We start from the raw sequence: 12,794 nt of genomic DNA on the forward strand, positions 1-12,794 counted from the left end.
TCGCTTCCTCCTGTATTTCCATTCACAGCACAACACAGTCTGGGAGGGGGACTAGAAGCATAGCACTGTCAATCTTAAAGGGACTCCGAGCACCTTTTATGGGCATGCCTTTAAAGAGACTCCGTAACAAAAATTGCATCCTGTTTTTTATCATCCTACAAGTTCCAAAAGCAATTCTAATGTGTTCTAGCTTACTGCAGCACTTTCTACTATCACAGTCTCTGTAATAAATCAATGTATCTTTCCCCTGTCAGACTTGTCGGCCTGTGCCAAGTTCTTCAGTGTTGTGGTTCTGCTATGAACTCCCCCTTCCAGGCCCCTCTATGCACACTGCCTGTGTATTATTTAGATTAGGGCAGCTTCTCTCTTCTCTCTTATCTTTTACAAGCTGGATAAATCGTCCTCTGAGCTGGCTGTTATGCAGGAGAACAGAGGCGCCAAAAGGATAAAAGGAAGCTACATGAGCTTAAAAACCAAATTCTTGGTAAATAGAGGAGGTAGTGGTGGACTTACCTCCTCCAAGTAGACACACAACGACTGTAGTAAACACAGTCAATATATTTTATTTATGAACTCCAAATATGCAACGCGTTTTGCAGGTTTGATCCCGCTTCATCAGGCAATAACAACGAAGCAATAGCATATGTGGTCAGTAGAAGAGCCAGGCATGCTATTGCTTTGTTGTTATTGCCTGATGAAGCGTGATCAAACCTGCAAAACGCGTTGCATATTTGGAGTTCATAAATAAAATATATTGACTGTGTTTACTAGAGTCGTTGTGTGTCTACTTGGAGGAGGTAAGTCCACCACTACCTCCTCTATTTACCAAGAATTTGGTTTTTAAGCTCATTTAGCTTCCTTTTATCCTTTTGGTGCCTCTGTTCTCCTGCATAATATTGAGTCCACCCTCGTTGGAGGGTTGAACCCCCTTTTTCTCATCTACAGAGAGCGACGTCTTATTCCTGAGTGGGGTCAGGAAAATCTCCCCACCTGCCTACAGTGGTTGCCTAATGGTAACCCTGGTTTGTGAGTATTCATATTTACTCTATCTAGTAACCATTTACCAGTACATATTACACTATTGGGGCTCTTGGTGTTCCTTGTTTTTATCTGAGCTGGCTGGGCTTTCACATACTGCAGAATTACAGACAAGGGCAAAGCTGTTTGCAGGAAGAAACGAGCAGCCTGAAACTTCAGTGCATGAGAGATGCAGGGGGAAAGAAACACACAAATGATCTCTTGAGATTCAAAAGGAAGGCTGTATACAGCCTGCTTGTGTATGGATGTATTTTCTATGTGTGGACATATTGTACATCAATCTACTTCCTGTTTTGGTGGCCATTTTGTTTGTTTATAAACAAACTTTTTAAAACTGTTTTTGACTACTTTTAATGCGGCGGGGAGCGGCGAAATTGTGTCAGAGGGTAATAGGAGATGTTCCACTAACGCACTGGTATGTTTACTTTTGTGCGATTTTAACAATACAGATTCTCTTTAAGACCCCGACCAGTACTGCAAAGTACTTAAAGATGCACACCTTTCTGTAGCGTGTGCTCTTCTCTTTCATTTGATGCCTGAATCGCCATTCTACACCAAATAGTTTTCGCTCAATCTCAATTTAAAAATTGAGGCTGCCATCTTGGCTATGTTAGGCCCAGTGCACACCAATACCGCTAGCAGATCCTCAAACCGCTAGAGGTTTTTAAAGCAGATTTCAGAGCGATTCTAGGCATGTTAGAGAGGTTTTCTACACATGCCTAGCATTTTTGGGAGCGTTGTTGTGTAGCAAATTACAAATATTGTTACAGTAAAAGCCGTTACTGAACAGCTTCTGTAACAAAAACGCCTGAAAAACCGCTCTGATCTAGCGTTTTTCAGAGCGGTTTGAGCTTTTCCTATACTTTACATTGAGGCAGAAACGCTTCTGCAAACCACAAAAGTGCTGCAGGACCCACGTTTGCGGTTTGCTAAAAACCTCAAACCGCTGGTGTGCACCATCCCATAGAGATACATTAGCCAAACGTTTTCACAGGCGGAAGCAGTTTGGAAAACGCTGCAAAAACTGCTCGGTGTGCACCAGGCCTTATAACTTCCGGGTCACTCCTGTCATCTCTGTTAGAGAAGTGCATCACTGAATGAAGCAGGAAGAGGAAGTGACACGCATGGCCATTGCAAGAGGCTCCTCCAGAAGGGTCATAGCACGACTTTGTTGGAAGTCATCTGGCTTAAAGGCATGCCCATGAGAGGTGCTTGGAGTCCCTTTAAGCTGGAAGCTTGCACAGAAATCATGAATGACTTTGCTTGAAACTTTTCTATTTGCCTTGAATTTCAGGTCCCGAGCACAGCGCACAAATACCCGTCTGTCCACCCAGAAACACGTCACTGGACAGCCCTGACCTTCGCCGTCCTCCAGGGCCACATTCCCGTCGTACAGGTAACATTTCCCACAATGCTCTGTATCCGTAAAAATAGTCTCCATTGATCACATTAGGATGTATGTAAAGTGGACCTGAACTCTTGCACAGGACAAAAGTAAAACATAGAGAAATGCACCCTGTATGTATTTAGAGAGTTTAGCCTGTCTAATTCCCTCTCATCTGTGACTAATCACAACTGTAATTTTATCTCTCAGCTTTGTCAGCTGGCTTCCTCGGCAGAGCAGCTCATTTATAAACACGGGATGTTAACACTATGTCTATTCCCATGAAAGCAGGATGTAGACACACTGAAGATTTATTGCAGGATTTGTATCAGCTATAACAAATAAATGTTTTTCTGTAAAGGTTATTATGCTGTTGCCTATATTTTATAGCAGAGAGGAAGTTCTGAGTTCAGGTCCGCTTTAACATAGTTTAGTGTGTACACCCCCGTATGTTCCAAGGTGCCCATTAATGATACAATCTTGATTGTATAATACTAACAAATCTATGTAGCAGAAGTGAATACACTTTAAATAGATACGTTTGTTAGTCCCTCATTTCACATAGAAGTATTAAGATTGTGTCATTAGTGGGCACTTTTAACCCATTAGCAGCATTCAAAGGAAGTATCTCATTTTCAGATAAGTGCTCTGCTATTAAAGGGAATCTAAACGGTGAAGGATATGGATTTTTTCTTTTAAAATAATACCAGTTGCCTGACTCTCCTGCTGATCCTGTGTCTCTAATTGTTTTAGCCACAGCCCCTGAACAAGCATGCAGACTGTAGTCAGACTGGATTAGCTGCATGCTTGTTTCAGGGTGTGATTCAGCCTCTACTGCAGCTAAAGAGCTCAGCCGGACTGCCAGGCAACTGGTATTGTTTAACAGGAAACATCCATATCCCTCTCAGTTTATGTTCCCTTTAAGCTCAGCCAACAGAACAGGTTATGCTGTAAATTCTTGGAATGATTGGATTGAGGTCCCTCTGCTGGCAGAAAATATAGAAACTGAAAGCAGAAGTCCTCTGTTATTGTCTCACACTGCCCCCTAGTGACAAGTGGCCATAATTACACATTGCAGCAGTGCTCATTAGAAGCAAGAAAATGTAACAAATAAGAAACAAAAAATGGGGTAAAATAAATTGGCCTGGTGCATTTGCAAAACCTCTAAGTAACTCTATTGAAGCTGCTTATGGGTTAAATACTGACACATTAGATGACTATTGGTTGTCTTTGTCCCACATTCATAGGATAGTCCAGTGATGGCTAACCTTGGCACTCCAGCTGTGACAAAACTACAAATCCCATCATGCCTCTGCTTCCCGAGTTATGCTTAGAGCTGTCAGAGAATTGCAAAGCCTCATGGGACTTGTAGTTCCACCACAGCTGGAGTGCCGAGGTTAGCCATCACTGGGATAGTCATTGTGGCATGCATGCAAATTTCATGCAAATCACAGGGTTGCCATCGGGTTAGTCAGAAGCAGCAGGAAATTGATTGGCCTAGCTCCAAACTACATAGAATTTTCATTACCATCTCACACTAAGGGTTTTGTTAAGTGCCGGCGATTTTGAAAATCACCCTAAGGCTCCCTGCACACTGCAAATCCGTTTTTCGATTCCGTTTCCGATTTGCAATTCCGATTTTCCCTGAATGCAATCAACAGAAAGTGGAGGAAAAAACCCAGCATGCAGTAACGATTAAAAATCGGAATCGGAGGTAAAAACCGATTAAAAAACGGAATCGCATGCAGGAAGCCCAAAAACGCTTGTGCAATGATTCCCTATGAGAGACTTCACATCTGAGCAGTTCGAATCCGATCCGCTCACCAAAGCGATGCCTGTACCATTTTTGGGGCAATTTGCCTATAATGGCAGGTATAGGGAAATCGCAAAACGCTTGAAAAAGTGCTTTGTGTAGCGATTTCCTCAGCGCTTTTAAGAATAAATACATTGTATTTATACTTTTCCGGGTCAAAGGGTTCACTTCCTGACTTGCATCAGGAAGTGAAAAAACAAATCGCTCTGCAAAAGCGCTTAGAAAAGCGCTTTACAAAAAATCACAACACGCAAGTAAGCACCAGGAGGCGCTAAAAATAGTCACGCAAAAAAATCTCAAAATGCTGGCATCAGCGATTTTGATATTAGATGTGAACAAGGCCTCAAGGTCCTTCCCCACGGCATGCACTTTGGTATGATTTTTAGCGCACGTGCGTTTTGTCGATTGCAAGGTGCACAATGATTAACATAGTAATCGCGGTACCCTGTACAGAGTGGTATGATCCGTTTTACACCCAATAGCAAACGTAGCAGTTTTGCGATTGGGTAAAATGAACGGGAGCGCATGCAAATCGCAAAGCAAACGCAATGCTTTGCGATCTCCCGTTTGGAAAAACGATTTTTCCTCATCGGGAATCGTATCGCACCAATAATTGTGGCAAAAAGCGTGCTCAGAAACCAGTGAAAGTTGCCATTGCGATTTTCAGTGCGGAAGGGAGGTTAGAGCTTTGCTATCGCCTTTTACCAGCAGGTAATATCAGTATAATTACATCCATGCTTCTATTCTCTGGGCCTAGCGATGATTTTATGTTCCCCTCTCTTAGTTACTCCTGGACGCCGGGGCGAATGTAGAAGGGTCTCTGGAAGCCGGAGAAGAGAACTATTCAGAAACCCCGTTACAGCTGGCGGCCGCTGCAGGTAGGTTCTCTTTACATCTGTATTCATCTTAAGGTGGCCACTAACGGTCCAATTTCTAGCAAAAAATCTTTACAGCGATCAGAAATTCTGATCGGATTGGTTGTAAATAATCTCCGCTGATGGGCACAATCGATTATGAATCATTATAAAAATAGTCGTCCGATTTGGATTTTCGGCAAACCAAAATTTGGATTTTCTTGTTGGTTGTGATAAATAGCAAACAAAGATTGGTTAATTGATGGTGTAGTGAACGATTTCACTTTCGATCCGAATTTTCTGATCGCTCGAACGATTTTCTCGCTAGAAATTGGATCGTTAGTGGCCACCTTATGTAGCACCTTACAGGATAACTCTCATCTGTCCACATCATGAGCGATTGTCAGTGCCACTAAGTCATTGGGCCACTAAAATATTGTAAAATTTGCAGGACATACATATAAAGGTGGCCACAGAAAAGAAAATGATTGAAAACTCTGAAAAAAGGTGCTTGCATCTCTACATTACAAAATTGACAATCTACCACACAACCATACAATCTTGCAAAAAATTGATCAGAAACTTCCGCCACTCCCAATCGAGAAAAATCAAAAAAGAATGGGAAATCTGATTAGAATTTTCACTCAAATAAAAAAAAGTTTTCGTTTTTTTTTTTTTTTTTAAAGAAATGATCATTTTTATTGGATTGCTGTAAAATCAGATCATTTAATTGTATTTTATGTGTGGCCACCTTACGATGTACATGTGCGCCAGAGTAAAATGTACTTTATATTACTTTTCTCCTATGTTCCTGTCACTTACACAGTAGGCAGTCACTTAGACTAGCCAATCTCCTCGACAGTGATTCTCAGTATTTACTTTGTTATTTACAAAATCTCTCCCACGAAAAGGATCTGTACAAAGATGTCGCCCAGCCTCCCCACTCATTGGCAGACTATTTGGCAGCTGAGCTGAGCAACTGCCGTTTAGTACATCTTTTGAGAATAAAGAAGACCATGAGAATCTACCATTGGGACATGAACTAGTCCAAAAATCTGTCACACCTAGCAGATTTCTATTACCTACCTAGGGATAGCAGCATAGGAGAAACGTAATTTGTACTGTAGTGCATTTTCTAAATGTACGTCTTATACGAATGTATTTTAAAGTCTACCATTTTTTTGCGATAGTGCGCCTTCAATTTAATGTTGTTAGAAATTGTTCTGTCATGTCAATTTACATCTTATGCTAGGTACACACCATACAACTTTCTGTTAGATTTTCTGTTAAGCCCCATCTACACCATAAGATTCTTTGTCCAATTCAATGCAATTCAATTCGATTCATTGATTCGATTCAATCCGACATGTTCGATTCATGATTCGATTCAATTTTCGATTCAAAACAACGGCAAATTGAATTAAATCATGAATCTGGCATGTTGGATTGAATCGATTCGAATCAATGAATCTAATCGAATCCGACAAAAAATTGTATGGTGTAGATGGGACTTTATGCTGGGAATACACCATACAATTTTCTGTTTACCTGCCAGATAGATAAAGTTCAACATGTTGAACATCAACTTACCATCTATCTGCCGAGCAATTAAGCATTGTTCTACTCAGCAGGAGATAACCAGAAGACAATGCACCAGAGATAATGACCAGTCTCTACAGAAAATAATCTAAAGCTGGCCATACACTAGGCCGATTCCCCGCCGATCGACAGCAGATTCGATCACTGGGATCGAATCTGCTGTCACATCGTTCCCGCTACACGCTAAATTTCGATCTATCCCGTCCGATCCCGTCGATCGCTCCATGCGGAAAATTACCATCGATCGCCCGCGGGTAGGGAGCGCGTCGCTAGCGGCGTTCGAGTGCCCGACGACCGACGCAATAGAGCCCGCATACATTACCTGCTCCGCCGGCGCGACTGCCCCCGGTCACCGCTGCTCCGTCTCCGCTCTGGTCTCCGGGTCCGGCATGCTTCACTTCCTCCTTCCCGGCAGGAAGTTTAACCAGTAGATGGCGCTCTACTGTTTAAACTTCCTGCCGGACAGGAAGAAGTGAAGCATTCCAGAGACCAGACCAGCGCGGAGACGGAGCAGTGGTGACCGGGGGCAGTCGCGCCGGCGGAGCAGGTAATGTATGGGGGATGGGAAGCGGCGGCTGCAGCACCACCACCACGGATTGTGAACGGTTTCAGGCTGAAATCGTTTCACAATCTGTTTGCAGTAAAGGTAGCCATACGATCGCTCTCTGATCAGATTCGATCAGAGAGGGATATATCTGTTGGTCGAATCTGATGACAAATCGACCAGTGTATGGCTACCTTTATGCTGGGAATACACGGGTCGATCCGGCGGCCGATGAACCGCCGGATCGACCCCAGCTGCGTCCCCGCTCGTCCGCGCGGATCGATTACCGCTCGTCCCCGCCGGCGGTCCTTATCAGCCGCTCGATTCCCTGCCATTGTCCGCCGGCGGGGATCGACCGGGCGCGGGTCGAGCGGAATGATCGGACCAGCTGAATATTATCAGCTGGTCGGATCAGCTGGTCGATACACGGTACAGAAACGTACCGTGTATCCCCAGCATAATGCAGAAAATCTAACATCTAACAGAAAAATCGAACAGAAAATTGTATGGTGTGTACTAGGCATTAAAGTGTACCAGAGACGAAGTAAAATAAAAGATTTATACATACCTGGGGCTTCCTCCAGCCCCCTCCGCGCTGATCCCTGCCACGCTTTCTTCCTCCACCTTCTCGGTCTCCCGTTAGCAACCCTGTAAGTCTGGCCAGCCGGGGTGCTCCCCAGTCTTTTTCTTAAATGTTTTTGATTCATTATAAAAAAAAACTAAAAATAGCATCAGCAATCAAATGGCACTTAATGAAAGCTCTATTTGTGAGAAGAAAAGTAGGTACAATTCATTTGGGTGGTAAGTTGTATGACTGAACAATAAACCGTTAAAGAAAACCTGTCGTAAAAAAAAATAACCTTAAAGAAAACCTGTCATAAAATAAAAATAACCTTTTGGGGGATACTTCCCTCGGGAAGGGGAAGTATCTGGATCCTAATAAGGCTTCCCCCATCCTCCGGTGTCCCGGCAATCCAGCGCTGCAGCCCCCCGAACAGCGGCGAGGTAAATACCTACCACGATCCTGCGCAGACGCACTAGTGGCTCTCTCCGTTCGGGGAAGGCGGAAAAAGCCAAACCCGATCGGATCCACTCTACTGTGCAGGCGCGAGTCTTTTGCACCGGAACGGATACGATCGGGTTCGGCTATTTCTGCCTTACACAAACGAAGAACTGCTGGTGCACCTGCGCAGGATCCCGGAGAGGTAAATATAGCCTGCGCCTGCGCACCCTTGTCAAACTTGTCGGGGGACGTTTCGGGGGAGCCATCGCTGGATTCCCCCAAGCTACAGAGGACGGGAAGCCTCATTGGGAGCCCAAGGCTTCCTTCCCTCGCCATCATGATGACAGATGGCGATCTCACTATAGGGGTACACCTGCTGGACGGAGGGAGAATTGCAGCGCTGGATAGAGTGGAGGTGAGTAATGTGCTGGGCTGCCGCAGATCTCACTGCTGTATGATTTTTTTCCTGCTTTTAGGCCCTAAAATCCGGAAGTAATCATACCGCCAGTGAAGTTGCAGGAAGCATTGCAACGCTGGAGGAAAAATGACCGGGTGTAATGAAACTATCGCACCCAGCTTTTAGCATAACAATCCCCTTCAGTCCTACAAAACAGTCGCCCGATGAGTTTGGCAGCAGTTCCTGAAGCGTATATCGCCTTCATTCAGTGATCTCCCTCTCACACGGAAACAAAATGGCTGCCATAGATGTCTACAAGCGTCATGGCGATGTTCCTAGTCAACGCATGGGCTGCATGGGACTGTAGGCAATATTTTCCCTGTTATAATTGCTATAAACACAATACAATAATGACACAAGACACTCCAGGCTGGCATTTTAAGGCCGTTGCCATCTTTATTTAACAAAATCTTTGTTGAGGTCCATAAAACTTTATTTAAAGATAACTTTATTGAGTAAATAACCAAAACATAACTCAGTTTATATCTAACCATCACAGTTCAGAATAATTTCACTCAAGAAGGACCCCAACGACAAAGCTTGTCCACACTTTAGCGTGACGTCACCACATAAAGATTTGACCACGACGGATCCACTGCAGAATAGGGAAAGGATGGGCGGGATAATCTAACCTAGTACACCTGATGAAGGGGATATGCCCCGAAACATGTTGTGTATTACTGGGATTTGATAAAACGCAAGTTTGAAGCCAATTGAGTGCCTCCTTCGTATTTACTTCATTGAACCATGTGTGGAGTGGTGACCCACAGAGGGTGCACCGGCTACATAGACCTGACTAGGTCTAACCCACAGGGACTCGCTGCAGTTTGCTTGTTGTAGATAATCTAACCTCCCTGTGCCGACAAATCATGAGCAGAATACCCGCCTCCCCACTGCACCAACTTCTGACCAATCAGTGAAGCTGCTACCTCAGCGAGGGAAATGTGAAAACTCCTCATAATCTCCTGACAAGATTGCCACCGACCCATATAGAGCCTTCTTTATGTAATACGGCCCTTTTTATTACAAAGAAAATGAGTTTAGCTTACAAAATGGCTGTTAGGAGGCCCCAGTCCATAAAGACTGTTGTTAAATGAGAAGAAGTATTGGCTGCGCTCTAACGTTTTTTCCTTCTCGCCGTGATTGCAGGAAACTTTGAGCTTGTGAGTTTGTTGCTGGAACGAGGAGGCGATCCCATGATAGGAACCTTGTACAGAAATGGCATCTCTACGGCACCTCAAGGAGACATGAACTCGTTCAGCCAGGCTGCTGCACATGGGCACAGGTAACTTATAAATAGAGTATACCGCTTCTACTTCCCCCAAACACTCGTAAGTCAGGAGTCCTATCTGTTAACCGCTTCACACCCAGCGCCCGTACGGGTACAGAACTGCTGTAGAAACTTGTTTCAGCCAACCATAACATCCCCAAGCAAATTGCCAAAAATGAGTGCCCCAAAAATATAACTCCTTTTATTTCTAAAAAAAAAAAAAAACATATATCCAGGCACATCGCCTCTAGTTAGGACATTAAATAAGTTATTAAGGAAAGGGAGGTGCTGAAGGGGGTGTGGCTAGAAAACAGCAAAAATCTATTAACCCCTTGCACTCTCGCATGCAAATGTTCAAACAAATGAATTCACAGATTCACTCATCCAGGCACAACTGCGCAGAAGTACCCAGGTAAACAAAGGTGTCCTAACTCTGGCCCTGTAACATGACACCTATGTTTACCTGGGTACTTCTGCGCAGTATAGGTGACTAAGCATAAGAATGCATTCTTCTGTGAACTAAACCCTGGCTTTTAACTTAGCTGTAGGGATAACAGTGGTGCCTGGATGAGTGAATCTGTGAATGCATTTGTTTGAACATTTGCATGCAAGAGTGCGAAGGGTTAATAGATTTTTGCTGTTTTCTAGCCACACCCCCTTCAGCACCTCCCTTTCCTTAATAACTTATTTAATGTCCTAACTAGAGGCGATGTGCCTGGATATATGTATTTTTTTCTTGTTACTGACCCCTGTGGCTATTGTCTAATTCAGTGCACTCCCTCCTTCCCCTGTATGTGTTTGTCAGCATGCGCACAGCTTATGCTGGTGTATGTGCATGGTGCACATGGTCACGTAACGTTAGCTCCCTTGTGCGATTGGTAAGCAATGCATTTGTTTGAACATTTGCATGCGAGAGTGCGAAGGGTTAATAGATTTTTGCTTATTTCTAAAATAGGTCCCTTATATGTCCCCCAGTTATATTTGTTTCTTTTCTTTTTTTTAACTACAGTAGCAAGCCTATTTCAGCAGGCAAATAACAGAAAGCATCCTATTTTAGATAAGATAAGTTCACTATGGCCAGAAGGTGAATGAATTACCCCCATCCCCTTGATGAGTTAACACAGTGATAAGCCTGTTGTCTAGGTGATGTGTGCTGTGGGAGGGACAGGAAGCCGTGGCAGTAGGGAGGGAGAAGTACCACTGAGCTGGGCTGAAGAAATAATATATACACATACTAGCTGATGGCCCGGCGTTGCCCAGGTATGTATTTGGCTGGTGTTGGTTGCACCCACTTTTACTAACCCAACACACGATTACTCAATGACCAAGCTTGTGAGCTTTGCGGTCTTTGGCATCAATATTTCGCATTGAAATGAAACAAATCTGATTGGCTGTTTTTGGCTCCACCCCCTTTTCTGAATTTTGAACCCTAATGACCAACTGTACCAGGTTTGAGGCTTTCGACACTAAGGCTACTTACACACCAAGACGTTGCGCTTTAGGGGACGTTATGGTCGCATAACGTGCCCCTAACGCAACGCCTGGTGCTCTTAGATGTGGACGTCAGAGTGAGCTGCGTTGTGCAGCTCACTCTGGCGTCCGTGATGCCGTGATGCGTCCTCTTGAACGCATGCGGCATCACGTGGTCCCGCCAGCCAATAGCCGCACAGAGCGGCGCTCCAGGAAGTAAACACTGCACACGTCACACTGTGCAGTGAATATTAATTAGCCATGTGCCTGGCCGAGGAGGAGGAGGGAAGACCTCCTCCTCCAACACTACTGAGCATGTGCGAACAGTCTAACGCGGCTTAGCCGCGCATAACGCCGTAGCATGCAGCACATTCAACTGACGTCCTGCGTTACAATGTAACGCAACGTGGGCACTGTGAACAGCCCATTGATTTTTCATTACTGTGCAGTGGGCTGCGTTACAGGCTGCACTAACGTGCGCCTGTAATGTCCCACTGTGAAAGCAGCCTTACATTGCAAGAATGGCAGCAATTACACATTCCCCTTGAAAATCAATAGGTGAACTTTTATTGGCTTTTGTAGGCTCCACCCACTTTTCTGAATATTAATCCCAGTTACCCAGTGACCAACTGTGCAAAGTTTGAGAACCCTGCCATTAACAGTGTAAGGGCCTGTACACACTGCTGCGATTTTTAAATCGCAAGCCTACATGAAAATAGAAAAAGCGCATCGCGCCAGTGTGTACAGGTCTTCGCGATTTTCATTATTTTTCAAAAGACCTTGCGATTAAAAAGCGCATGCGATTTGAAAAGCGCAGTGCAAGTGCAGCAGTGTGTACAGGCCCTAAGAATGGCTGCAGTTTACATTTTCCCAGTGAAATTTGTATTTGTCTCCACCCACTGATGATCCGGCGTTGCCCGGGTATGTATTTGGCTGGTGTTGGCTGCACCCACTTTTTCTAACCCTAACACACAATTACTCAGTTACTCAATGACCAAGTTTGTGAGCTCTGCGGTCCTTAGCATAAATCATTTGCATTGAAATGATACAAATCTGATTGTCTCCGCCCACTATTTGGTTATGGGGATAAAAAGTATCCTATATGTTATTCCAGGTAATGTACTATGTGTGTGCCAAATTTCATTCACATCCGATCAGCCATTGTTGCGTGATCGAGTAACAAACATCCAAACTTCCGAACTTTCCCATTTATAATATTAGTAGGATATATATATATATTTTTTTTTCCGTTAATATTGATTTTTTACCCCACTTTAACCGACACTAATTATGTGTACTATGTTGCCAGCTGATCTCATCCTGCTTGCTTGAAGAGTTTTCAGTCCAATCCAGGTTCCCCGT

The 12,794-nt window shown here is 44.2% G+C and overlaps 1 protein-coding gene across 3 annotated transcripts in view; it reads left to right on the forward strand.

Annotated features, from left to right (window-relative positions):
• The window catches only part of ABTB3 (ankyrin repeat and BTB domain containing 3), a 349,230-nt gene that overhangs the window by 301,805 nt on the left and 34,631 nt on the right, over nucleotides 1-12,794 (forward strand). For all 3 annotated transcript variants that reach the window (XM_068278352.1, XM_068278353.1, XM_068278354.1), the window contains 3 exons: nucleotides 2,333-2,434; nucleotides 5,020-5,113; nucleotides 9,842-9,977. In XM_068278352.1, the coding sequence (XP_068134453.1) occupies nucleotides 2,333-2,434; nucleotides 5,020-5,113; nucleotides 9,842-9,977 (332 nt within the window). The remainder of the gene's footprint in view (nucleotides 1-2,332; nucleotides 2,435-5,019; nucleotides 5,114-9,841; nucleotides 9,978-12,794) is intronic.

This window comes from Hyperolius riggenbachi, chromosome 3 (genome assembly GCF_040937935.1).
Source record: "Hyperolius riggenbachi isolate aHypRig1 chromosome 3, aHypRig1.pri, whole genome shotgun sequence".
NCBI lineage: Eukaryota > Metazoa > Chordata > Amphibia > Anura > Hyperoliidae > Hyperolius > Hyperolius riggenbachi.